Source organism: Ambystoma mexicanum, chromosome 1p (assembly GCF_040938575.1).
Source record: "Ambystoma mexicanum isolate Mex_15411 chromosome 1p, UKY_AmexF1_1, whole genome shotgun sequence".
NCBI classification, from domain to species: Eukaryota; Metazoa; Chordata; class Amphibia; order Caudata; family Ambystomatidae; genus Ambystoma; species Ambystoma mexicanum.
The window spans coordinates 1,285,420,280-1,285,445,166 of record NC_090921.1 but is presented as its reverse complement, the minus strand read 5'-3'; the positions used below and the strand labels follow the sequence as shown (position 1 = coordinate 1,285,445,166).

General features: G+C 46.0%; 1 protein-coding gene across 4 annotated transcripts in view; it reads right to left on the bottom strand.

Annotated features, from left to right (window-relative positions):
* Positions 1-24,887, bottom strand: part of LOC138452925 (carnitine O-palmitoyltransferase 1, liver isoform-like) — a 1,293,714-nt gene that overhangs the window by 753,096 nt on the left and 515,731 nt on the right. For 3 of the 4 annotated variants that reach the window (XM_069605291.1, XM_069605282.1, XM_069605306.1), the window contains exons 8-9: positions 20,773-20,880; positions 257-344 (exon numbers count right to left, since the gene is read on the bottom strand). In XM_069605291.1, the coding sequence (XP_069461392.1) occupies positions 257-344; positions 20,773-20,880 (196 nt within the window). The remainder of the gene's footprint in view (positions 1-256; positions 345-20,772; positions 20,881-24,887) is intronic. The other variant, XM_069605298.1, reaches the window with a different exon arrangement.

Below are 24,887 nucleotides of genomic sequence, written 5' to 3'. Positions count from 1 at the left end.
GTCATATTGGAATGCAAACATTCTGCATTTCGCAATGAAGTCTCAATGGCAGCGTTGTGTCTTGCACCGTTAGGCTTGAGTTTTAGCAACGGTTCTAAGCTGAGCTCCAGAGCTAGTGAACAAAGCCTGAAGTAAAAGAGAAAATCAAAAGTAGGAAAAAATGTTTAATTCGGCTCCATCTGCAACCCCCCCTGCTCCCCCCCCACCCCTCCACCACCAATGTGGCCGAGGTCCGGTGCCTCCGTCTTGCACTTACCTGTTTCTACGCCGGGAATGCGGGTCGTGTTAAAGGTGCGCTCCCATTGGGCTGAGCACAGCGGGATTATGGATCCAGGGACCCTGCTCTGTGCTCGGTGAAAGGGGGAGGGGAAGGGCCATGCAAAGTCAATGTCGAAAAGGATTCCGTGAAGAGGAGATAATACAACAGAATGCACATAATTCATTTTGATGTCAAGTACATTTTCACATTATTTCTAAATTGCTTTACTGCGAAACCCCGCCACCCACGGAAGCCCCCCCCCCCCCCACCCCTGCAAGAACTTTAAAAAAGGATGGGCACCTTTTAAAAAAATTCTACACATGTTAATGAGAGAAAGAGGAGCACACCTGAAGGAACTTTGCACATCTGCAAAATGTCAAATGATTCCGTATATTTCTATAAAACTGTAGGAATTGGAGATATTCTGGGCAACCTTTTTTTGCATTGTCTATGAAAGGCTAAGTGAAAGGCAGTTTCTGTAAATCCTTTACGAAGTTTGGGAATTTTCTATGCAAATTAGAAGTATCATGGGCATTTTCAGCAAAACAAACAATTTTTCTTTAAAAAACAAAAAACAGTATTATAGATTTTCTGAGAGTCAGCTTATAAATTCATTCAGAACTCACTCATTCAGAATGCCAGCAAGACCAAAACATGTATAAGGGAAATGGCCAGCAAAGGACCCCTCTTTTCTGTAAAAGGCCCTCTATCTATTGTGGGGGAAGGCACTGGCCTGTTAGCCAGTCCGTATCGAAAAGTGTAAATTAAATCCATGCTATTAAATGAAATCAGGAATTACAAGAAAATACAATTTTCTTTGTTTTTCGTTAATGGGCTCGTTTCCCTTTTAGGTCTAGTTACAGTGTTTTGCCTCAGACAGAGCTCTTAAAGCAAAGACACTGCTGCCAGTCATCTGGTCCATGATACAGAATGAGGGTATCATGGAGAAAAATAAGCTACTTACCCCTGGTAAACTTATTTCAAATGGATGTTCCTCCCACGTATTCATCTTTTGATATATCCATATTCAGCTTTAGCTGCCTTGGAACAATAATTGAGCAGGGGGCGCAGCGCGTCAATGCCCGTCGGCTCGATGTACCTCGAGGGCCTCAATGGCTTTTTACCTCCTACGCATTCCTCATCTTTTGATGCACTACCAAAGCAGTATTTAGGAGAGAGTAAGAATGTACGAGTTCCTTATGGGTTTGTATGAGCAGAATGTAAAACTCCCATCCCATATTCTCCTTCCTGGTTTGAGGAAGAGTCCAGACAATAATACTTTGTGAAAGTATGAACGGAGGCCCATGTGGCCGCCGCACAATTATCTTGAATTGGGAATCCTCTCTGTAAAGCAGTGGATGTAGCCATGCCCCTGGTGGGTTGTGCCCTGAGGCTTTAAGGAGGATCTTTTCCATACTCTCAGAAATGTCATAAATAATCCACCTACACTAGGTCTATTTGTCACTGCCATCCCCAATTTATGGACTGTACAACCAACAAACAGTTGATCATCCCAGCGCAATTTCGACATTCTAGCAATATAAAAACAAAGTGCTTGCCTTAGGTCAAAGCCTGTGCAACCTCTCCTCCTCCTTTCCAGGATGAGTAGGTGGATAAACATGAGGAAATACGAGCTAGGCCACCTTTATTGATTTCCATCCCTCAAATTATGTGAAAAGAACAATGGAATGGAATAGAATCCAGTCACTTACCTACCTGACAGGCACAGCCATGTATGCGAAATATAGTCACTGAGGTTATTTCCTTAACGTACCTCGTAGTTACCTTATTAAGTGATATTCGCCCTTGCGTATTCGATTTATTCTATACCTGCATGGTAAACAGCTGTCTTTGTCAACACAGGTGCCTGGACCGGGGTGCCCAGGGAGGACCGATTATGCAGGATATGCAACCAAGACATTGAAACCACTCGGCATGTTCTCACCAACTGTAGCCTCTTGACCAATTTCTACTCTAAAAGAAATGAGAAATTTGATGATTATGGATCTGACCAATTTTGGAGTGCCATCTATTGTGCCGAATCCCTGATCATCATGGCAGCTGCATACTACATTTGGAACTATATCCAGGACAAGCTTATCAGATTCTCCCACCTTTTCAACAATTTGGCACATAGCCAGTCACCCTTGATGAACCTACATTGATATACCCCACCCTATTTATCACGGTTTTTAAACTTTTATATTTTTTTCATTTTATCATTACAGGGTTTTATTATTATGTGAAGGCCGTTTTTAACAGTGAATGTTAAGGTCTCATGGTTAGTGTTTTTTCTTGATTTTATGAATTACGCTACCAGTTGTTTTTAGATTTGTTAATGTGTTAAAAGGTTGAATTACCAAATGCAAAATAAAGAAATAAAAAATAAACTACAATTATCTGTGTTAAATGAAAATTAGACAATTTGGGGGGTTTAACTTGCAAGACGAGGCTTGAAATTCACTCACCTTACGGGCTGATGCAAGAGCAACTAAAATAATGGTTTTGAAGGTTAACCTTAACGGACAAGAATGAATTGGTTTGAAGGGAGTACACACAAGACATTTTAGAACCAGATTAAAGTCCCAAACTGGAACCTGAAAAGGGATTGGAGTGAAAACATTTGTCATTCCCTTCAGAAATTGTATCACTAGTGGCATTTTGAAGAAAGATACCTCTTCAGACGAGCACTTAGAAATTGACAGCGCTGCCAGATATCCTTTAATTGTGCCAACCTGGAGCCCCATATTAGCCAGTTGCAACAAGAACGATAACAGCATAGGTGTACTGCACAGAAAAGGTTTCACATTCTTGTCCCCGCACCAGCTGCAGAAATTGTTCCAGCGGTAGCGGTACAAGGATTTTGATGCTGGCCTTCTGGCCAAAAGCAAAATCTCCATTATGTCATCTCGGAGGTCACAATCCTTATATCTCAACCTCTCAGAAACCATGCGTGAAGGTTGAGTGTCTTGGCCTTTGGATGGAGAATCAGACCTTCCTTCCGTGTGAGAAGTTCCTCTCTTTGCGAAAGACATCTTGGAGGGCAAATGGACATTTCCAGACGGTCCGGGTACCACGTCCTCCTGGCCCAATCCAGAGCAATTAGGATCATGGATTTCCCAAACTTTCTCAACCTCCTAATCAAATGAGGAATGACGGGGACTGGAGGAAAAGCATACAGGAGTGGAAACTCCCAGTCTACTATGAACGTGTCCCTTAGAGCCCCTCTTGGAGGTAATTCCCTGGAGCAGAATAGTTTGCACTTCCAGTTAACACTGGTGCAAACAGGTCTACATGAGGGGTTCCCCAAAAAGTGAAGATCTCTTGAAGGACTTCCTGAGCTAGTTCCCACTCGTGGGAGACACTTCTGCCTGCTCAAAGCATCTGCCGCTGTGTTCCCTCTGGCTAGGTGAGCCGCTGTTATGAAGATTCCTTCTTTAATTGCCGAGAACCAGAGCTGCATTGCCTCTCTGCACAGTGGCAGTGATCCTACACCACCTCTCTTGGTGAGGTAGTACATGGCTACTGTGTTGTCTGTCATTATCAGGACATTCTTTCCCTGTACAGAGGGTAGAAAGGCCATCAGCGCTAGTCTGTTTGCTCTCAGCTCTAAAAGGTTGATGTGTAATTTGGACTCCGATGGGGACCAATGACTGCCGATTGTCAGTTCGTTAGCGTGGGCTCCCCATCCTGTGAGTGAGGCATCCGTTACTACGGTTATCTTCAGCCATGGTTGCCAAAAAGGTTCTCCTTCGGAAGGTTGCCCCTGCAGGCCCACCACCGGAGATCCTGTGTCACTCTGCACGGAACCTGAATAAGGTTGGACATCTTGTCTGAAAATTGAGTGCACTGAGTCCTGAGAGCCCATTAGGAAAATGCAGGATGCTATGAGGCCGAGCAACCTTAGAAAGCCGATGGCCGGAAGACATTGGGCACTCTGGAATTTGGTGACCATCTGCAGAATGTGTTGAGCCCTCACCTAGTGTGGCAAGGCTTTTCCCCAAGGATGCATTCAGTACTGATCCAATGAACTGGAGTCTTTGAGATGGTATCATGTGGGACGTCTTGTAATTGAGGGAGAAGCCCAGTCTGGGGAGAGAGTGGCAGGTTATACAGAGATGTTCCAGAGCCTGTTCAGAAACCCCATGTAGCCAATTTTTTCCATAATTTGCTGTGATCCACACAGTCAAATGGGGCCGAAAGGTCAACTGAGGCCACAAATGTGTAACCCTTTTCCTCCCTCCATGCGTTCTTGTATGCATTTGAAAGTGAGCCCATTGATAGTTGAGTGGCCCTTACGGAACCCCGTCTGGAATTTACTGAGTGAATAAAACTGTTTTCCCCATTCTTCCAAGTGCGATAGTAATAGAGCCGAGAAGATTTTACAGTCGGCATCTATTAATGAGACCGGCCGATAATTTTTCGGATCCGACCTACTCCCGCACTTGAATATGGGTACCACATGAGCTGTGCTCCATGATGACAGAGTGAAACCTGTCCGGAAAATGTCCTTAAATTCATAGCACAGAAGATGCGCCCAAAGATTTGGATCTGCCTTAAAGGTTTTATTGGTCAGACCATTAAGTCTCAAGGCATGCAATCCTTTACATTTTATTATCAGATCCTTGACTGTACTAATCTCAAAGGAGTGTTCACATTTGTCATATTCTGATTTAACCAGATTTTAGTTTTCCCTTGTTGGGTCGCCAAACCTTTTACCAAAAAACTCGATCCATTCCAATTCTGAAATCAGATTCAGTTGTGATACAATTGATACAAGCTGTGGTCCTGTCCATTCACCACTGTCCAAAAGGCACTGACTTGAGCCTTAACAATGCACAATGTAACTGATGTAATTTGCAACTATGCAAGTTACATTTTTCTCTTTTTTTGTGAAGGAGCATTTTAGGTAATAAACCGATAATTGAGAAGGAGAAGAAGAAGGTGACCAATATTGCAGCATTTGGGTTCCTGATTTGTAGTTTAATTAGACAGTTCCCAAAGAAGAACAATTGTATCTAACTTAGTGTACACTCTTTTTTAGCATCCACCGAATCAGATCTCCAGACCTATGCAACTTGTGCCAATTTAGCCCCAGCCACACACAAATCACACGTGATCACAACCAACATCGAGATCAAAGATTCTACACATTCCGCACTACCTTGTGACCCACCAACGCTCCAAGCATACAGAGCAACAGAGACCAGGGACAATGTGCCAGAAAAACAATACAACTAGAAATAACAGAAGGAAACAAATGACAGTGACAAATCTGAACTAGATTGGTCCAAGGGAGGGCTCCACCCAGAATACAAACCCTATGGAGGCAGAAATGGCGGATGTCTCCCACCACAATTAATGATTTCAGGACACTAGGAGAAACTATCCAACTAAACACATCCTTCCTTATAACGGAGTGAAAAACCCACATATCAAAACTACAGGATCGCTCATGCAATCACAGGCCAATTGAACACATCTACCCAACAAATATCCTACTAGAACTATTCAACGAGGAACCCATGCCAGCTAAGGAGGTACCTACAACCCATGGCCCAGCTAAGCGAACAAACATAGAAGACAAGACACACCCAGGCGGTAAGACTCGCCCAGAGCCACAAACTTCATTACAATGAGTCTCAGCAAGGGAGATTAAGATGCACCACAACCTGTTCAACACTTGCTCCAAGTCCAAGCAAAGAAGACAGTTTCACAAGATTTGCAGTGAAGGAAGCACCAAGATATTGTTTACCACCAAAACTTGGGTATCAGATTATTAGAAGGTAGTAGCAACATATGAAATGATCCCAGCCAGCTTCAATATCCGCCAATCCAACCAAGAGGGAAATGGAGGAGAAAATATTGCTGCAGCATCTCTTTATGAAAATTCTGCACTCCAAATTGGCTCATCATGAACCTACATCTCAACCACCAAACCAGCTTAGCATTCCTGTTTATATATACCTCCAACATACAATACCATTGTTATAAAAAGGCTCTTGGACACAGCTGGCAAACCTATGGTGGAAGATGAGCACCTAATTAAACTTGGAGATATCAAGGTTTGGTTTGAAGAAGAAAATTAAAACTTTACCAAACCACTAAGCTCCCACATGGCCGGCTTTTACTTTAAATGATAAAAGGGACTACTCAAACTGTCTGATACATTGGATGCAATATTGTGAAATGAAGGCATACTACAGCCCCTCCGATCCACATTCTGTGAGCCAAACACCTCAATGTACCATTTGTGATCAATGCATCAACAGGTACGGTCCCGTCAGAAGGTCCAAGCGACCATTAACAGGAGAAGATGGAAAACCCTCAACCCAGAGGAGAATCAGCAGTCTAACTGAAGACAGCAAGCTAATCATATCAATAACAAATCATCAACTCCCAGAGGAACAAGCAGACATTCTCCATAATTTGATTACAGAGGCCATGAACATCATAGTTCCTATGAAATAATTCATCCCAGCAGAGAAAAAAAATAAAAAATAAAAACAACTTCAAGGGGGTTCACTCCCCAACTATGAACCCTAAAGAAAACAAAATGGAAAATAAAGCATGAAAGGAACACACTACAACCTTCAAGACAAAGCGGTATATCACCAGGAGATCAAACTCTACGAACCAGCAATCTTAATAAAGTACAGAAAATTCATTGTGCTGAACGTTTCTGAAAGGCCACCCACCAAAAGAAATATTCAAAATCACCAAGAAGAACAAGTTACTCTCTTACCTGGTAACGTTCTTTCGATGGGATGGTCTGACAATGTATTCCATATCTATGACAGTAATCACCACAGCTGTGCTGCTTCAGAAAATCTTGCTGTGCTGCTTCAGAAAATCTTTCGGCGTCTGCATCCTGCGTCGATGACAGCGATACGCCGCCCTCGAGGACCTCCTCCGACAGCACTGGGTGTTATAAGTAGGACGCACGACGCCCATAGCCTCAGTTGTAGTTTTTTTTCCCAGAACATGTGGCACCAGTCTTCTGCCAGTCTGACCACACAAAGCCTTGCAGAAACGTAAGCTGCAATCGCATAAGAAATTCTGTAGCAGGGAAGGCAGGGAGGGAGCGATATGGAATAAGTCGTCGGACCATCCCATCGAAAGAACGTTACCAGGTAAGTAACTTGTTCTTCGAGGGGATTGGGTCCTCCGACGTATTCCATATCTATGACAGACTCCCAAAGCAGTACCAATGCAAGGAGGTGGGAAAAAAATTTAGCAAAAGAAATTTATAATGCCCAATCAAGTTGCCGAGCAAAGGACGGCCTTGCAAAAGGCCTGATCCTGCCCACGGATGGAATCGAGGGAGTAGTGACGTACAAAAGTATGGACCGAAGCCCAGGTGGCTGCATCACAGATGTTACGAATAGGAACACCCCTCTGTAGGGCAGTAGAGGCAGCCATACCCCTGGTAGAATGGGCCCGCAAGTCGACTGTGGTTCTTTACCCGCCAAGCGGTAACAAATAGCCAGAATAATCCAGCGAGACAGTCTGCTTAGTCACAGCTTGTCCCAAACGCTTTCCAGCGTAACCAATGAAGAGTTCATCGTCCACTCTGATCCAGGACATGCGTGAAATATAAAAGCTTAAAGCTCTACTAGGATCGAGCCTATGGAGCCTCTCCTCTTCCGTACCAGGATGTGGAGGAGGATGAAATGCCGGAAGAACAACCTTCTGGCCTAAATGCAATTCCGACAACACCTTCGGAAGAAAGGAAGAACGAACTCTAAGGACAACCCTGTCCTTATGAAAAACAGTGAAGGGTGGATTAACTGAAAGTGCCTGTAACTCAGTCACTCTGCGAGCGGAAGTGACTGCAACCAAAAATACAGTTTTAAGAGTTAACAGTCTCAAAGGGCAAGAATGCAGAGGCTCAAACGGAGCACCCATCAGAAACTTGAGGACAAGGCTCAAATCCCAACCGGGCACCTGGAAAGGTGACGGAGGGAACACATTAGTGAGCCCCTTTAGAAACTGAGAAATTAAAGGAATTTTAAAATAAGAACACTTGAGACGAGCGCTTAAATATGGACAGCGCCGCCAGGTAACCTTTAACCGTACCCACTTGCAAGCCACTGTGGGCTAAAGAAAGCAAAAAAGACAGAAGCACAGGAATGTCACATGCAAAAGGATCCACATTCTTGACCCTGCACCAGTCGCAGAACTTTTGCCAACGGTAACGGTACAGGGACTTAGTTGCGGGCCTTCTGGCCGAAAGCAACACCTCCAAGTCTTCAGGGAGGTCCCGATCCTTATACCTCAACCTTTCAGAAGCCAAGCGTGAAGGTTGGGGGATCTGACCTCTGGATGGAGAACCTGACCCCCCCCCCCTCCCGTGGGAGCAGATCGTCTCAGAAGGGAAGACTATGTGGAGGGCAGATGGACAAGTCGAGAAGGTCCGGGTACCACGTCCTTCCGGGCCCACGCCGGAGCAATGAGGATCATCTGGGAACCGAACATTTGTAACCTCCGCAGCACTTGCGGGATGACGGGGACTGGAGGAAATGCGTACAGCAGTGGGAAAGACCACTCCACCACGAATGCGTCTCCTAAGGCTCCTTTTGTAGGAAATGCCCGCGAGAACCACCTCTCGCACTTCCAGTTGACACTGGAGGCGAAGAGATCCACTTGAGGGGTCCCCCAAAGGGCGAAGATCTCCAGGAGAATCTCCTGAGCCAACTCCCACTCGTGAGAGATCGCGCTCTGCCTGCTCAGAGCGTCCGCCATCTCGTTTTCGTCTCCGGCCAGATGAACTGCCGAGATCGAAACTTCCTGCTGGATTGCCCAGAACCAGAGCTGCATCGCCTCCCTGCACAGAGGAAGTGACCCTGCTTCCCCCTTTTTGTTGAAGTAGTGCATGGCCACTGTGTTGTCCATCAGGATCAGGACATTCTTTCGTCGCACAGTCGGCAGAAAAGCCTTCAGGGCAAGCCTGACAGCCCACAGCTCCAACAGATTGATATGGAGTCTGGACACCGACGGAGACCAACGACCGCTGACTGTCAACTAGTTGGCATGAGCTCCCCATCCCGTGAGGGATGCGTCCGTCACAATCGTCACCTCCGGCCAGGGTAGCCAAAAAGGAGCCCCCTTCATCAGACTGCCTTCAACGGCCCAGCGCAGAAGGTCCTGGGCGACTGAGGACGGCACCTGAACAGGGTCCGACATCCTGCCGGAGGAAGGAGTGCCCATTGCAAAGATCTCATCCGCAAACTGGCCTCTGGCACCAGAAGAATGCAGGATGCCATGAGGCCGAGCAATCTCAAGAACTCGAATGCTGGGAGACTCTGGGCAAGTTGAAACTTGTGCACCATCTGCTGAATGTGATGAGCCCTCACCTGGGGAGGAAAACACTGCTCCAGGGACGTGTCGAGTACTGCTCCGATGTACTGGAGCCTCTGAGTTGGCGTCAAATGGGACTTCTTTAAGTTGAGGGAGAAGCCCAGCTTGTGGAGGGAGTGGCAGGTGACTGACAGATGATCCAGGACTTGCTCAGGAGAGCGCACCCTGAACAACCAATCGTCCAGGTCAGGGTAGACGAGAATGCCCCCTTTCCTGAGATCTGCTGCCACCATTACCAGGAGCTTGGTGAAGACCCTCGGGCGGAGGTCAATCCGAACGGCAGGACCCGAAACTGAAAGTGCGAGTCGCCAACCGCGAACCTCAGGTACTTCTTGTGCTTTGGATGGATCGGCACATGAAAATAAGCATCCTTGAGGTCGAGAGACACCAACCAATCTGAAGTTGAAGGGCCTCGAGGACTTCAGAGAGAGTAACCATCTTGAACTTGTCCTTCCTGAGGAGTTTGTTCAAACCGCGTAAGTCCATGATGGGTCTCAATCCCCCGTCTTTCTTGGAAATCAAAAAATAAGGGGAATACCAGCCCTTGTTCCTCTCCACTGCAGGCACCAGTTCTATGGCGCCTTTCTCCAGCAGGGATTGAATTTCCTGCGCAAGGAGCGGATCTAGACTCTTCAAAGAGAGATTCCCCGGTGGATTGTCGTGAGGCCTCTGCCGGAAAGGTAGACAGTAGCCGTGGGTTATGATCTCCAGAACCCACACATCTGAAGTAATGGCACGGCACTCTACAAGATGCTGCGCCAGCCTTCCCCCAACCGGTGAACCATGGGACATGGCCTCATGACTGAGCTGAAGCGGCTGTGGCGTTGCCCGAGGGCAAAGAGGCAACTGCCCGAGCGGCCTTGGCACTTCGAGTACCTCGTTTTCCACCTCTGGCACTCCTACGATGGCCCCTTTGACTGGCAGCTCCTCTCGCTTTACCAAAGGATGAGTAATAACGAAAGGAACCTCCCCTCCATTGCTGTCTCTTAGGACGAAAAGGCGGAGGTTGTTGAACTGCAGCGCCCAACGACTTTGATGCAGCTTTGGAGGTCTGCAACCTCTCAAGGCTCTCGTCAGCCTTGCTGCCAAAAAGATGTTCACGTCAAAGGGCATGTTGAGGAGCCGGGCTTGCACATCAGGAGCAAACCCCGACTTCCGCAACCACACAAACCTGCGTATTACGGTGCTCGCCACCATGGACCAGCTGACGCAATCTGCCATGTCCAAACCCGACTGAACGGCCTCACACATGGCATCCTTGCCATCCTGAACCATGGCCAGGAAACCATCCCGTTCGTCCCCTTCGGGAATATGTTCAGCCGCTAAGGAAACAGTTCCATAGAGTGTGCATGAAACGTGACAAGGCACACACGGAGTTGACCGCCTGAAGCGCCATACCCCCTGAAGAAAACACTTTCTTCGCCCAACCATCAAAACGCTTGTCGTCCCCGTCAGGAGGGATGGTAGGATACAACGCCTGCTTTGCTGGGGCCGTAGACGCCTGCACCACCAAACTCTCTGGAGTGGGGTGCTTGGTCAAGTAGCAGGGGTCGCTACTGGCTGGGCTGTATTTTCGCGGCAAAGACTTGGCCACTGCCGGGAGACTCTCCGGAGCAGTCCAAGCCGCTGCCACCCTCCTCTGTAGAGCCATATGGAACGGCAGTACCGGGTCAGTTGGTGGACCTTGGTCGAGGATATCCGTGAGGTCATCCTGAAGAAAATCCCTTGGAGGAGCAGACCACCACAAGTACTCGGTGACCCTAGACATAAGGCGCCGGTACGAAGGAGTCGGCATGAGTGCCAGGCTCAGGCCTACAAAACTACACCTCCGCAGAGGTGTCCAGACCACTGGCGTTGTGCCGGGACTGACGCAGGTCCTCAATTTGGCTATGGCCCGAAAGAATCTCATTTGGCACCGTTATCAGGAACCATGCCATCATCGGAGCCCTCATCCACCTCTGAAATGTACTCAAGATGGCTGTAGGAGGGCACAGAATGGGGAACAAAACCATGCTTGACCTTGGCCAAAGCCTTTCTAGGGGGTTCCACCATGCCCCGGGGTACCCCTGTCGAAACAGCCTCGAAAGGCATTGAGTAAATCAGCGTCGACGCCGAACGCTGCGCCAACAGCATCGACGGCGTCAACACAGGCCTCGAGGACGGAGCCCCGAGCGTGTCCCTCGACAGCCTGGGCTCCGATGGCGTCGACGACTTCTTCGGAGGCATAGCCTCGAAATCGTCCGTCGACGACCTCGGCGCCACAGGCGTCGACATCTTCCTCGAAGACACCACATGTGCAGACGGTCTCAAGCGCGTTGAGGACCGGGACCTGGAACGGGCATGACGAGAACGATTCCCCTTGTCCGAGCGGGATCTTTCCCACAAATCGTGCCGACCACCCGAGCCCGAAGGCGTACGAGCAGTGTCTCTCGACCGATCACGACCGACCCCACTCGGAGGCGCGGACGGACCAGTGCCCTGCGATTCGAGAATCGCTGCATTTTCTTACCGAAGGAAGCCCATTCCTCCAGCGTCGCGTGCTTGGTGGGATAAGCGACCCGCCGACGGGCGGAGTCCACGGATGAGGACGGGGAAGGCGACCGATGACGGCGCATCCGGGAGTGCCTCGGAGAGGCAGAGGAGTGGTGGGACCTACCCCAGGACCGAGACACACTGGACTTCCGACGACGAAGCGGAGAGTCGCCCCTCGAATCGTCCGTCGAAAGCCCCGCAGACCTCGACTTCCGTGGCTTGGACACCTTACCTACTGACAGTTTCTTCTTGCGCTCCCGCAAGGCTTTGGACGTAAGTGACTGGCAGTAGACACAATCATCCGTGTCATGGGCCTCCCCGAGGCACCAGAGGCAGGCGTTGTGCGAGTCCGTCACCGACATCTTGGACCCACAGTCCCCGCACTTCTTAAAGCCCGGACGCGGGGTGGAAGATAAGGTAGACTTCACGAAGGATAACTTCACAATACGAACAGGTTCGAAGAACCGATAAAGAACAGAAACTCCAAAGAGTCGAGGCGTGCCGAGATCTCCGAAGCGAACATGTTAGTGGAAAAAGCGGAACTGAGGCTACGGGCGTCGTGCGTCCTACTTATAACATACAGTGACGTCGGCCATCGGAGGAGGTCCTCGAGGGCGGCGTATCGAAGTAGGACGCAGACGCCAAAAGATTTTCCGAAGCAGCACAGCTCTGGGGATTACTGTCATCGATATGGAATACGTTGTAGGACGCAATCCCCTCGAACATGAAAAACCCAAATTCTTGCAGCAAACTTAAACCCACTCAGAAACTATGCAACACTACCACCCACAATTTCAAAAACAAAGTTAAAAACATCCAGCAGCCCATAGATGTAGTGCAATTCGTTAGGAATGATGATATTCTTCACAATTAAACTCCAATTACTACATTGCTTTATCAATTTAGGCTCACTTCCGAAGAGGTGCTCTCCAAACTGCAAAAAAGATGAAAATGCACGCCAGCTACTCCTCAACACAATGTTAAAGTCGGCCAACTGAACATAGACCCTGCCTGCACAATGCCTGGGAGTTCTTGACTTTTTAATTCCCTTCATGTTGCCTTCACAAAGCCTCCTGGGTCAAAGGCGAGAAACACGTCAGCAGATGATGCGGCAGGCTGTGTGCTTGCAAAATACATTTCTTTCATTAGTTCAGTAATAAAATAAAAATTATACATTTTCAACAAGTGTGGCTGAATTTGGGTTTCTTCAAAACCCCCTGCGGCCTTGCTTTAGATGGGAACGCAGGCTACCTACTCCTTGACAGAAGATTAAAGACAGGTGGTCTGAAAAGTGGGAGTTCTTTAAGTTTAAACTCCCTTCATCCTAAGGGAGTTGTTTCTTACCTGTAACTCCATTTCTCCAGCGTTGGTATCTTTCATGGATTCACATGCTACGAATATTCCCCATCGTCAGGCTTTGTATACCCAGTTACTTTGATTTAGTAATTTTCCTATGGAAAACTTGAGTGGCCCATCAACGTCGTCGTGGGTGCTTTTGGTCCCCACCAATAGGACGTCGAGTGCATAGCTCTTCCCCAGCAGCTTCCCCTCTGATTTCAACCACTCCAGCTGGACGATATCTCCCTGTAGAGGATGTTTGCTTGGAGGGGCAGGCTGAAGGGTGCATGTGAATAAATGAAAGATACCAATGCTCGAGAAATGGAGTTACAGGTAAGAAACTACTCCCTTCTCCAGCATTGGATCTTTCATGGATAATTCACATGATGTGAATAGTTTTTTTTAGCAGTATACATGTTAGGAGGAGATAAACCAGGCGAACAAAGATGAGACTTTGAAATTGTCTGCGCTAATGTGAGACATATATATAAGTACAAGAAAATACCCCAGAAGCTGCAGGGCATTCCTGACTGGAACAGCCGTTGAAGGACTACTCATCTCATCTGCACATCTTCAGCGTGCTGTTGTTGTAAACAGTAGTGCCTGGTAAATGTGTGAGGCACTGCCCATGTTGCCACCTGGCAATTGTCTGATGGGCACTCCGGACCAGAGAGCTGCAGAGGCAGCCATGGCTCTTGTAGAATGTGCTCTAACCGCAGTTCGCAGGAGCCTGTTGGCCTTTGTGAGCAGAAGGAAATCACTGAGAATATCCACCTCGGGATGCCTAGTTTTGAAATGGCTTTTTCCTTGTTTGAGGGGCCAAAGGCGACAAAAAGTTGTTTAGTGCTAAATGATTTTGTCCAGTCCAGATACACCCTTTTAACATCCAGAGAGTGCAGGACTCTTTTTGCTGGGAATTTGCTTTTTGAAAGAATGTAGGCAGAGTTATGGTTGCATTCTTGTGAAATTCTGATGGTACTTTCGGGATGAAGTGAGGATTGGTGGAAAGGATCCCCTTGTCCTTAGCGAATCAGACATACGGAGGATCTACTACTAAATCTTGTAGTTCTGAAACTCGCCTAAAGGATGTAATGGCTATTAAGAATGCCACTTTCCAGGCCACAAATTTGATGTGTGTTGTTGAGGTTCAAAAGGAGTTTTCAGAGACCGCCCAGGACGAGATTCAGGCTCCATACCAGTGGAATCCTTTTCTTTGGAGGAAAAGTACCAAAGATTTTAAGAAGTGTTTCAGTAGCCTGTCAAAGTAGAGAGGAGGTGATCTGCTTAACCGTGTAAATCTAGAAATTGCCGCCAAGTGCACCTTTATAGAGGAGATCGGTAGACCTTCTTTTGCCAATCTGAGAAGGTAGGGAAGAACCCTGTTGAGGTTTTATGGCCAGAGGTTGAAGATTGGGCTGCTGTTGCCAACCATGTACAGAAACTTTTCCATTTGTGCCAGTAGGAAATGTTAGTGGACAAATCCCTAGCCGCCGCTAGAATGTGCTGGCAGTCTTGTGGGATGTTTAAGTGGCCGAATTCGCAATGATCAGGAGCCACGCTGTTAATTTGAGGGAGCCCGGGTTGTGATGTAGAATCACGCAGTCGATCTGCAATAGAAGGTTGGCGTAAGATCTTAGATGGATTGGACTGTCCGCCGCTAGTTGAAGGCGGTCCGAGAACCAGGTCTGTCTGGACCAGTACGGTGCTACCAGAATTATCTTGCAGTGATATTTGCGTATCATTTGGGTTGATTTCCTGATGAGAGGAAACGCATATGCGAACATTCCGGTCCATGGGAGTCGGGATGAGGAGTCCTGGTGGCGAATTTCTTGCACTGCTTTTTGCTCCGAGTAGCGAAGAGATCCAGAGGAGGATGACCCATGTCGAGAAGATTGTGGATATTTGGCTGTTGTGTAGTTGCCTTTTGTGGGACTGCGATAAATCCCTGCTGAGGGTGTCCGCTTGTTTGTTGTGTATCCCCGGGAGGTGGAAGATTTGAAGCCGAATATTGTTGTGAATGGCCCAGTGCCAAATGGTCTGTGCTTCTTGGGACAGGTTGTTTGACCGCGTTGCGCCTTGTTTCCGCAGGAAAACATTGTGGTTGTGTTGTCCGTCAGGACTCGTACCACTGAATTCATGATTAGCGGGAAGAAGGATTTTAGTGCCCAATGTACTGCACGCAGTTCCAGTGCCTTTATGTGGAGGGCAGATTCTTCAGGGGTCCATAGGCCTTTGTCTTGGTGTTTGCCTAGGTGAGCTCCCCATCCCGCCAGAGGCGCATCGGTCACGATCGTGAGATGGTAGTTGGGCTCCACAAGGGGCATCCACTTTGCGATGTTGTAAGGGTATGTCCACCATTTTAGTGTGTTTGAGAGAGTCTGAGTGATGGCAAACTTGTCTGACCAGAAGGCTTTGGGTTTGGCACTATCTGGTAGTTAGAAACCTTTTATTGGTCGCATGTTTAGCCTGCAGTTGGGAATTAGCTGGATGCAGGAAGACAGGGTTCCTAAGAGAGCCATGTATTTGCACACCATGACTAGCTTGTTTGGAGTGAATGAATTTGCCAGGGTTATCAATTTTTTCATCCTGTCTGATGAGGGTCTGACAAGACTTTGGTCCATGAGGAATTGAGCACCCAGGAACACCAAACCTTTTGGAGGAACTGTGCAAGATTTTGTGTAATTTATTGTAAATTCCAATTGTTGCAAGAAGAACTTCTGTTTATCTCAGAGATAACATGGTTTGCTGACATGTTGAATCTCGAACCAACCAGTTTCGATATGGGTAGACATGGTGGCCCTGTTTCCTGACAAAAGCTGCCACTGGTGCTAAGCACTTTGTAAACGTCCTGAGGCCGGTTTTAGGCTGAATGGAATTACTCTAAACTGGTAATGGCTTTCGCCGACCATGAATCCAAGGTACTTTCGGAGTCTTGGATGCATCAGGATGTGGAAGTATGCTTCTTTGAGGTCTAACGCTGCCAAAAATTTGTGGAGTTGTATGGCCTTTATGACGTCCTGAAGTGTTGCCATCTTGAACTTTTGCTTTTTGATGTTTTTGTTTAGCTTTCGCAAGTCCAGGATTGGACGCCACTTCCCGTCTGGTTTTTTGATGACAAAGTACCTGGAATATACTCCATTTCTCTTTGCCGAATGAGGAACTCTTCTGATTGCCCATTTCCTTAACATTAGACGCACCACCTGTTGTAGAACTGAAAGGTGCGGGTGTGACCGCTTTATGAGACACAACAGGATTTGTGCGCGTTGAACTCCAACAAGTGGCCGTGCTGGATGGCATCTAGCACCCATCTGTCTTTTGTAATTGCGTGCCACTGGCTGAGGTAAAACGCCACATTTCCTCCGACTTGTGTGCCCCTGAGGCAGTCATTGTTGAGTCTTGTTCTGCCTACCTCTGAGAGAAGGCTGATCCACACTTTCGCTGTCCGGGGTGATACTCTGCTGCTGCACTGAGAGGACTGGTAATTTCTCTTGTAGCCCTGAGAGTAGTATCCGGATCTGCCATAATTTTTGTTGGTCCTTGAGGACGAGAATCTAGAATTACCCAAAGCTCCCCGAAAGGAACAAAAAGACAATCTGCCCTCTAAGGTTGTTCGAGATCTAGTAGTATCAGAGTATGATTTCGTTGTTTTGAGGGTCTCGTCAATTTTGTCACCAAACAGATTTTCTCCTTCAAATGGCATTTCGAACACCTTATGTTGTCCCTACTGCCGAAAGTCGGTGCAACATAGCCATTCTTGTCTGAGGACTACCCCATTGCCAATTTGTTTGAACCCCGTTTCAGCAAGGTCTACAGCGATGTTAATGCTGTGGTTTGAGGTTTCTCACCTTCACGCAACAGTGTCATGGCTTCCTTCCTCTGTTGCTCCCGTAAGTGCTCTAGTATAGGAGCCAATTGAAGCCACATTTCTTGATTGTAGCTAGCAACTATCGCAAGGGCATTGGCTACTTTGACTGTTGCTCCGATGGTGAGCACCTTTTTACCGAAGGCATGTGTCTGGGGGAGTGGTGCATTTGTACTGCGTACAAGCCTTGCGACCCGCTCCCGCTGACACCGACTCTGGAGAGGGTTGAGAGGAGAGACATTTTCATGTTGTATCGGGTGCCTTACAATTTTTATCCAGCATTCCTTTAAGTGATAGCTCTGTAAATGGATGTTTTAGAGTATGAAGGCCTTCCTGCCAAACATGATCTAGGATGGGTATAGAAAACACAGCCTTTCTGCGCTTACCCATGTTGTCAAAATGAAAACAGTAATTGTTTTTTTCTTCGGGAGTTCAACCGAATTCCTGGCATGCCTTCAATACAACAGGGTTGAAAGCCCAAATGCCATCTGCAGGCGAGGGTTGAGCAGGACTACCTTGTATATCTTGGTTCCGGGTCATCCGTGTCCAATGTATCGGCTGGTGTCCAGTCAACTCGTCGAAAAAAAACTGGTCGACTGCAATTTGGTCGACGCAATTTGGTCAAAAACCAAATGGTCGAATTTTTTCTTTTATTTATATATTTATTTTTCGGGTTTCGTTTAGTTAAAAAAGGGTTTTTTAGAGAAAAAAAAGGAGGTTGGGTGGGGGGGACCCCCCCCCCCAAAAAAAAAAAAGGTTAAAATAAAAAAAAAAAAATTTGACCATTTGGTTTTCGACCAAATTGGTTCGACCATTTGTCTGGTCAACCAATTTTTTTCGACGAAATGTCTGGCAACCGTATCGGCTCTGCAAGGAGACTAAGAGAAAACGGAGCTTGTGTCCCTTGGACCAGTGTCTTGGTGTGTATCTACTAATTCTCCCTCTTCTTGTTTGCATAGGAGGCAATTTAACTCTTGGACATTTGTCTTGGTCCCTGGAGAATGGTCTGGATCCCTCTGTTGCCGTTGACCTGATGTACCCTGGTATTTTCTGCATGCATGAACTGTCTGTGGCTGTGGGGGTGGAAGCCTGGCATTGAGTTGACCTAATAGTGACTGTAGCATGGAAAGCACTTGCGAGGTGAGCAAGGATTGAGGGTTTAAAAGAGGGTACTGTGCATTCATACCTCCCTTGCCCGAAGGTGCGGATGGTAGAGTATGTGTTTCTATTCTTAGAGGTGTTTCTTTTCCTCTTGATGGCAGGCGATCAGAGGGTTTTCTCTGAATATGAGGATGGGATGTACCTTCCTCAGGATCGGAGTCCATGACCCCTGAGCACTCCTCTGCTGGATGCTTGAAATCTGAAGTGATTTCATGCTGTAAAATGTAATCTGGCATGTCGTCTGCGTAGCTTATAGGAGAGATGTGCATGCTGCAACACGTCCCTTGTCTAGGTTTTTAGTATACCTTTGGCGAATGATATACTGTCCTGTATAGGTAATTCAGTGGTTTCCGTTGCGATAGTGGTCGACAGGGTTGTAGTCTTACTCCCAGCGATTTGTGTTTTTTGGACATCGGTGAGTGAGGTCCCATTGTTGATTTGGTCGCCCAAGTGGATGTAGACAACAATTTGGTCGTTGGAGGGTGCTTCGTGGACAACTCTTGTCCATAAGAGGATTTGCGAGACTCTGAGGACGAATGGGATTTCTTTTTTGCAGAAGACTGTCTTCATGGACAGCGTGGATTTGTGTTTGTCCGTCGTCGGAGAGGACCTTCTAGACGAGTCGGACGTGGGTTTAGTCTATGAGCATGAGCCTTTATCCCTCAGTTTTTCCTATGGCGTTTTTGTCAACGGGATCTTGGACGAGTGTTTAAACACAGTATGGGATCCCCTCACCACTACCTGTAGTCTTTAACAGGTAAGGGGCATTTGGCCTTATCATGGCTCATGAACGATTTTGCCTCATTCAGCCAACAAATGAGGCAACGGTTTCTGTTCTTAAGGGTTTTTTTGTGAAAAACCCTGGCAGATTTCCCATTCCTCCACGGAATGGTTTGGGTATGGGCAGTAAAGACACTCTGCATGCCTGTCATTTTCATACAAATGTTTTTAGGCCACAAGTGTCACAAGGCCTGAACAAGGACCTTCTCGAGCCAGAGGACTCCATGGTTGTAAACAGGACCATATAAGAGTCGCCAATTACTCCGGTTGGAGGAAAAGTTGAAGAAATTTTAATTGTGTGGAACGTAGTTTTCCCTCATGAGAGAAGGACGCGAGGAATCCCACCAGCTTGAAAGACGGTTGAAATCTGAGGGGAAGCTGCTGGGGCAGAGCTATATACGCGATGGCCTATTGGTGGGGTCCAAAAGCACCCACAACGACGTTGATGGGACAATCAAGGTGTCAAGTTTTTCCATAGGAAAATTACTAAATCAAAGCAACCGGGTATTCCCAGCCTGAGGCCGGGGAATATTCACAGCATGTGAATCCATGAAAGATCCAATGCTGGAGATTGTCTCTTATGAAATGTTAGTGGGTTACTGTCGGACTTCGCAGCAAGGAGACATGCTGTGTATATTTCCTCTGGACAAATGGGCTGATTCCCAGAGTAGACGGGACGCACAGCTTTACAATACAGCCTAGTACCTCGGCTGTAAAGCAAATCCAGAAGGAGCGTCCCCCCCATCTACCAGTGTGATTTTGCATTTAAACACAGGGGCTTCTATCTGTTCCATCAAAACAAAAGTGGTCCAGTTTCACAATTCGGGCAGTACCTCAGATTTTTCAGTAAAGACTGTGCGCTCTATTTGCTTACATTGGCATGGAGCAGTGCCCGAAATAAACAGCAGAGCCAACTTCCCTGTACAGACAAGTGTGCCAGTGTGACTATAGAGACAATTGAATTTGTTCTCTCTGCAAAACGTGCCACAGCTTCACTGTAAACAAATGGGGAAGGGGGTTATTTAACAGTAGGGACAAGGGCTCTAGATTCCATTACAATATAGGCACCACCCCCCTGGATATAAATAGGCTACTATTTAACTGCATGTGCTCGTCTCATTTTCAATATTCACAGAGGCGTATATTTTTTGCAGAGAAAAGACGGAATTTCCCCTTATCAGACAAGATTGCTGATTCCCTCTATGAACAGGTGGGTCTGTGGTTATGAATGGATATAAGGGCATGGTCTTACTGTATTAAAAGAGAACATAAGTTAAATGTGGGAAACTTAGTTTCCACAAGCAGACCGACCGCTCGATTAACCTGTATAGACACGGGCAGTTTTCCTTGTCTGGTTGTTTAAACATACTGTTTACTTCTACATACATGGAATTATAATAAAAGTCTCCAACCTAGAAAGAGACCACTCTGCCTTACCAGAAAAGCAAATACATTCAGAAACAAACCCATACTTTCTTACCGGTTTTAGCTCCTCTCTGGAAAGCTTGCGGCGATACAGAAGGCTGGCATAGACTGTGTTACCTGCTCGTGCAGCTTGGCTTGGAGTGGGGATTACATAGAGAAAATCCTAGAATTGGGAAAAGGTTTGAGTTATTAACCATGTCACCCGAATTTCAAGATGAAAAGGCATATACCTATAATGCTCTGCAAAGAACACACATGTGATGGCTACCATCTGCTACCATCTTGTTTTTTCAAGCCAATGGAAGGGGCCTTAACAAATGTAAAATGGAGTCAACATTATGACGCTAACCATATGCATGGCCCATGTTCCACAATCTCACTTGTAAATTGTTAATAAAATACAATCTCACTTGTAAATTGTTAATAAAATACAAAGAGGAAGCTGTTTTATGCCTCGGCTGTCAGACATTTTCTCCAAGATTCTCCCAAAGGGAACAGGGCTGTCACAGCTGGTTACGGCATAGTAGTCCAAGCTAACACAAGGTCGCTTCCACAACCATGAACGGTATTAGCAACTTGGCATGATTGCTCTTAGTGCCAGTATCGATGATGGACAGAAAGGAAAGGTACTCTTTGCTCAAAGGATGCACACGTTGGTGACTTGTTTTTCAAAGGAGAAGCATTTCCCGACTAAGGATGGCAGCCATGGATAGGCAGAAGGGTGCTCGGGAGCGAGCTCCTCCTTGAAATTTTGGAAAGATGAGGCAAGGGCAAAGGTGCAAATTCAGGAGCACGGAAAAGGTGGCCGGATGTGACGTTTGGGGAGAACGGAGGGAAGAAAGAGGGACAGGGAGATGGAGAGAGACTAGCGTGAGGCGTGCAGCATCCAGCTCCCTCTGGTCACAGGCTTTCATTGTAGGATTTGGCCTAGTTTTGGAGGGAACTGGTTGGCTGGCACCCCTGGACTAAGTACTGATGTTGGTTGTCACTACTTTGTATATATACTAAACAATGTCGCCAAACACTGTGGGGAGAGAGGACATGAAGAAAACCATTACATTCACAGACAAAACCAAACCATTCATTTGTTCTAGATGCCAGATTAAACATTTAGACCTAAACAGCTTACTAGCCCTTCAAAAATGAAAGTGGTCTTCAGCCTCATCCAAGTACATACTCTTCACTCTTCAGTTCTTTTCTATCTGTCTTTGTACTTCCCGATACCGACCTAGGTTTTAGGGAGAATGTTTGGCAGGTCGTGCAGAGGAAAGGTGACTGTTTTAGGAGTACATTACTCCCTATAGTGAGACACTTATTCATACTCCTATCAAAGAATGAGGGTGAGAGGTCCCAAAAACAGCTGTGTGGTTTTGAACATATAATTTTATTTCAAAAACCAGATTGCTAAATTATTTACACAACTTTCGACAGCACGAAGTGACAACGGACAGGTGTGATTATATACAACGGAAATACACAAAAGGCGTTTATACAGGTAAGTATCAACCTCTAGAATGTCGAGGTAAAATCTCCACATAAGGGCATAGGCCCTACAGTATAAACCCCTTTGTGTATGTTCTGTAGATAGTGTTGTGTACACTTTTTGTTAATCACCCCCTGGACTATTTTCCGTCCTGGGTGCACTGCGTTCAACTGTAGGTCTACCCTACTGTCATTTGTGCCTGTGCCCTTATGTGGAGATTTTACCTCGACATTTTAGAGGTTGATACTTACCTGTATTTCCGTTGTATATAATCACACCTGTCCATTGTCCCTTTCGTGCTTATCGAAAGTTGTTGAGCAATCATCTTAAAAAAAATGTGGGGTGTTTCTAAATAAAATTATATGTTCAAAACCACACAGCTGTTTTTGGGACCTCTCATCCTGATTCGTATTTATACTTGTACCCAACCTGGCTATAATAGGACCCCGCCAGGCGCCCTAAAGATTAACCTTATTCATACTCCTACATCCTGTCCTCATTCCGCCATGTCAATGGGAGATTAGCAAGTAGTAACATTGAAATGGGGAGGGGGCCTAACTCAGCATAACCAAAAAAAAAACGTTGACGACGGCTTGGTCTAATTAAGCAGCAGCTCTGAAACTTGCATAAGAGTAGTGTTAACAGAAAGTCAATGGATAAACCCAGGCCAATGCTTTGCATAGAACATCTAAAGAGAAATGCAGTTGAAACACCAGTGAAAATGCCACGGTCTAACTGCATTGTCGAACATATTTAATGTAAATGAAACCATTTTATTAAGCAACACCTATGGTGTATTGTCATCCTTGCCATGTCAGTCACGAAGCCAAGCTCTTTATAGCCACATTACACATTGTGCATAACCTGTTCATTGCCATCATGTAAAAGCCTCTCCAAAGTTACAATGAGGCAGGCAGATATTAGAACAAAGCACATTTTGCACATCCATATTGCAAACATGATTCAGAGCCTGTGTTATAAAATACAGAGTGTGTCACTTCATAAAGTCTGGGGAAGGGTTTAGATAGAAGCGCACACCTATAGTAAGTAAGATTAGTAAAGAGATTCGAGGATTATGTTGTATAAACCTTTAGGTGCGGGGGGGAAAACTGAGGTCATGGCACAAGACCCCGACAATAAACAGTAAACAGAAAGAGGATTCAACTTGGGAACCCTCCCGTCCCCTGCACACTTTCAAATGTTTGGATTAATCCAATACAGTTGTTTAAACTGCGTTATATGCATTGTACATACATTTGTTTCTAACACATATGGTCAGACACAGGAGTGTGAGATAAAAAAATATATATCTTTATAGTCAGGCTGTATTATTTTCAGCAAGAATTATAGTTCAGACAAAGATTATTTATAGTGCATAGAAACAGTATCAATAGATAAAGCTCAAATTGAAGAAAAATGGAGTCCAAATTGATTAGCGACGCGTTTCGAGGAAGTTCTCCTCTTCTTCATAAGGCCACACTTGGACTCTTAATGTAAAAGGAAAGCATAAATTCAGTAAAGAAAATTTTGTAAGCACAATGCATAGACTGTTCATGTCATATTAAATGTATACAGTTAAAAGATAAATGGCATTAATTGTATTTAGAACATTAATCTGTCCCTAAAAAATAGGGAATTGAAACAATGTAACATGTTCTAATATGCATTGTAATTCATGCAACATTATAAGATTAACTAGGTTGCCCCTACTCGAGAGAGGGGCTGAAGGTCTACTGAAGCATCTTTTCCTGCAGAATTAACTGTATAACGTCCATCATACTGTAATTTAGTAGAGTACTACCTCTAATGGGATCTATCACGTGGATGGTGAAACATAAGCTAAAGAAAATTAAATATGTAGGTAAAACAACACACAGATAGTTCTTAGGCTATATCAATCTAATATGGAAGAAATACAAAAATCGTTACCTCTGTGAGTAGAAAGTGCCGGAAACAGAGAACCGGACGGAGCGGTGAAAATAGATAGACAGTCTTCGTACATCAGTTAGTTCCTTAAAACATGGCTAATTCCCAAAAAGATACCAGAAATCTAAAGAAAACAAAGCCTGATAAATGCCAAGCTCAATGTTCAAACGTAACAGACATAGGTGTGAGATAAAAAAAATTGAATAACATACCTAACCAAAATATGGAGGGCGGAAAATAATCAATACAGCGGCCCACATAAGGATGTAGAACTTAAGTATCCCGCCGTCACTACAGAGGTGCCTCAGTATGTGGGAATTCTGTCATACGAATAGCCAAACTGAACAGGAATGAAGTCCTGATTAGTATAATATACCTAGCAATCTGATATGAAGTAATGGAAACATAATATGGTGTTTAATCAAGGCAAAAAATGTAAAGAATTACCGTGGTAAGAATGTGCAAATGGCACAATTCTCAAAGCTGATGTGCAACTGATGTCAAGATTGTGTGGCCGGTCAACAGCTGAAGAATCCGGCAGTAATAGGTCAGTTAGAGTATCAACTAAAGAAAGTGTAAGGAAAACAGAAAAAAAAGAATCATGAGACTAAGGAACTATTTCCCTGGTCCCTAGATAGATAAATGCACATGCATTCACGCTTACCTGGAGCATAGGGGGGCAATCCTGAACAGAGTCTGTTCAGCCGAGTGGCTTGTCGTTCACAAACCATGGAGACTACATGTGACCATGGAGATAAATA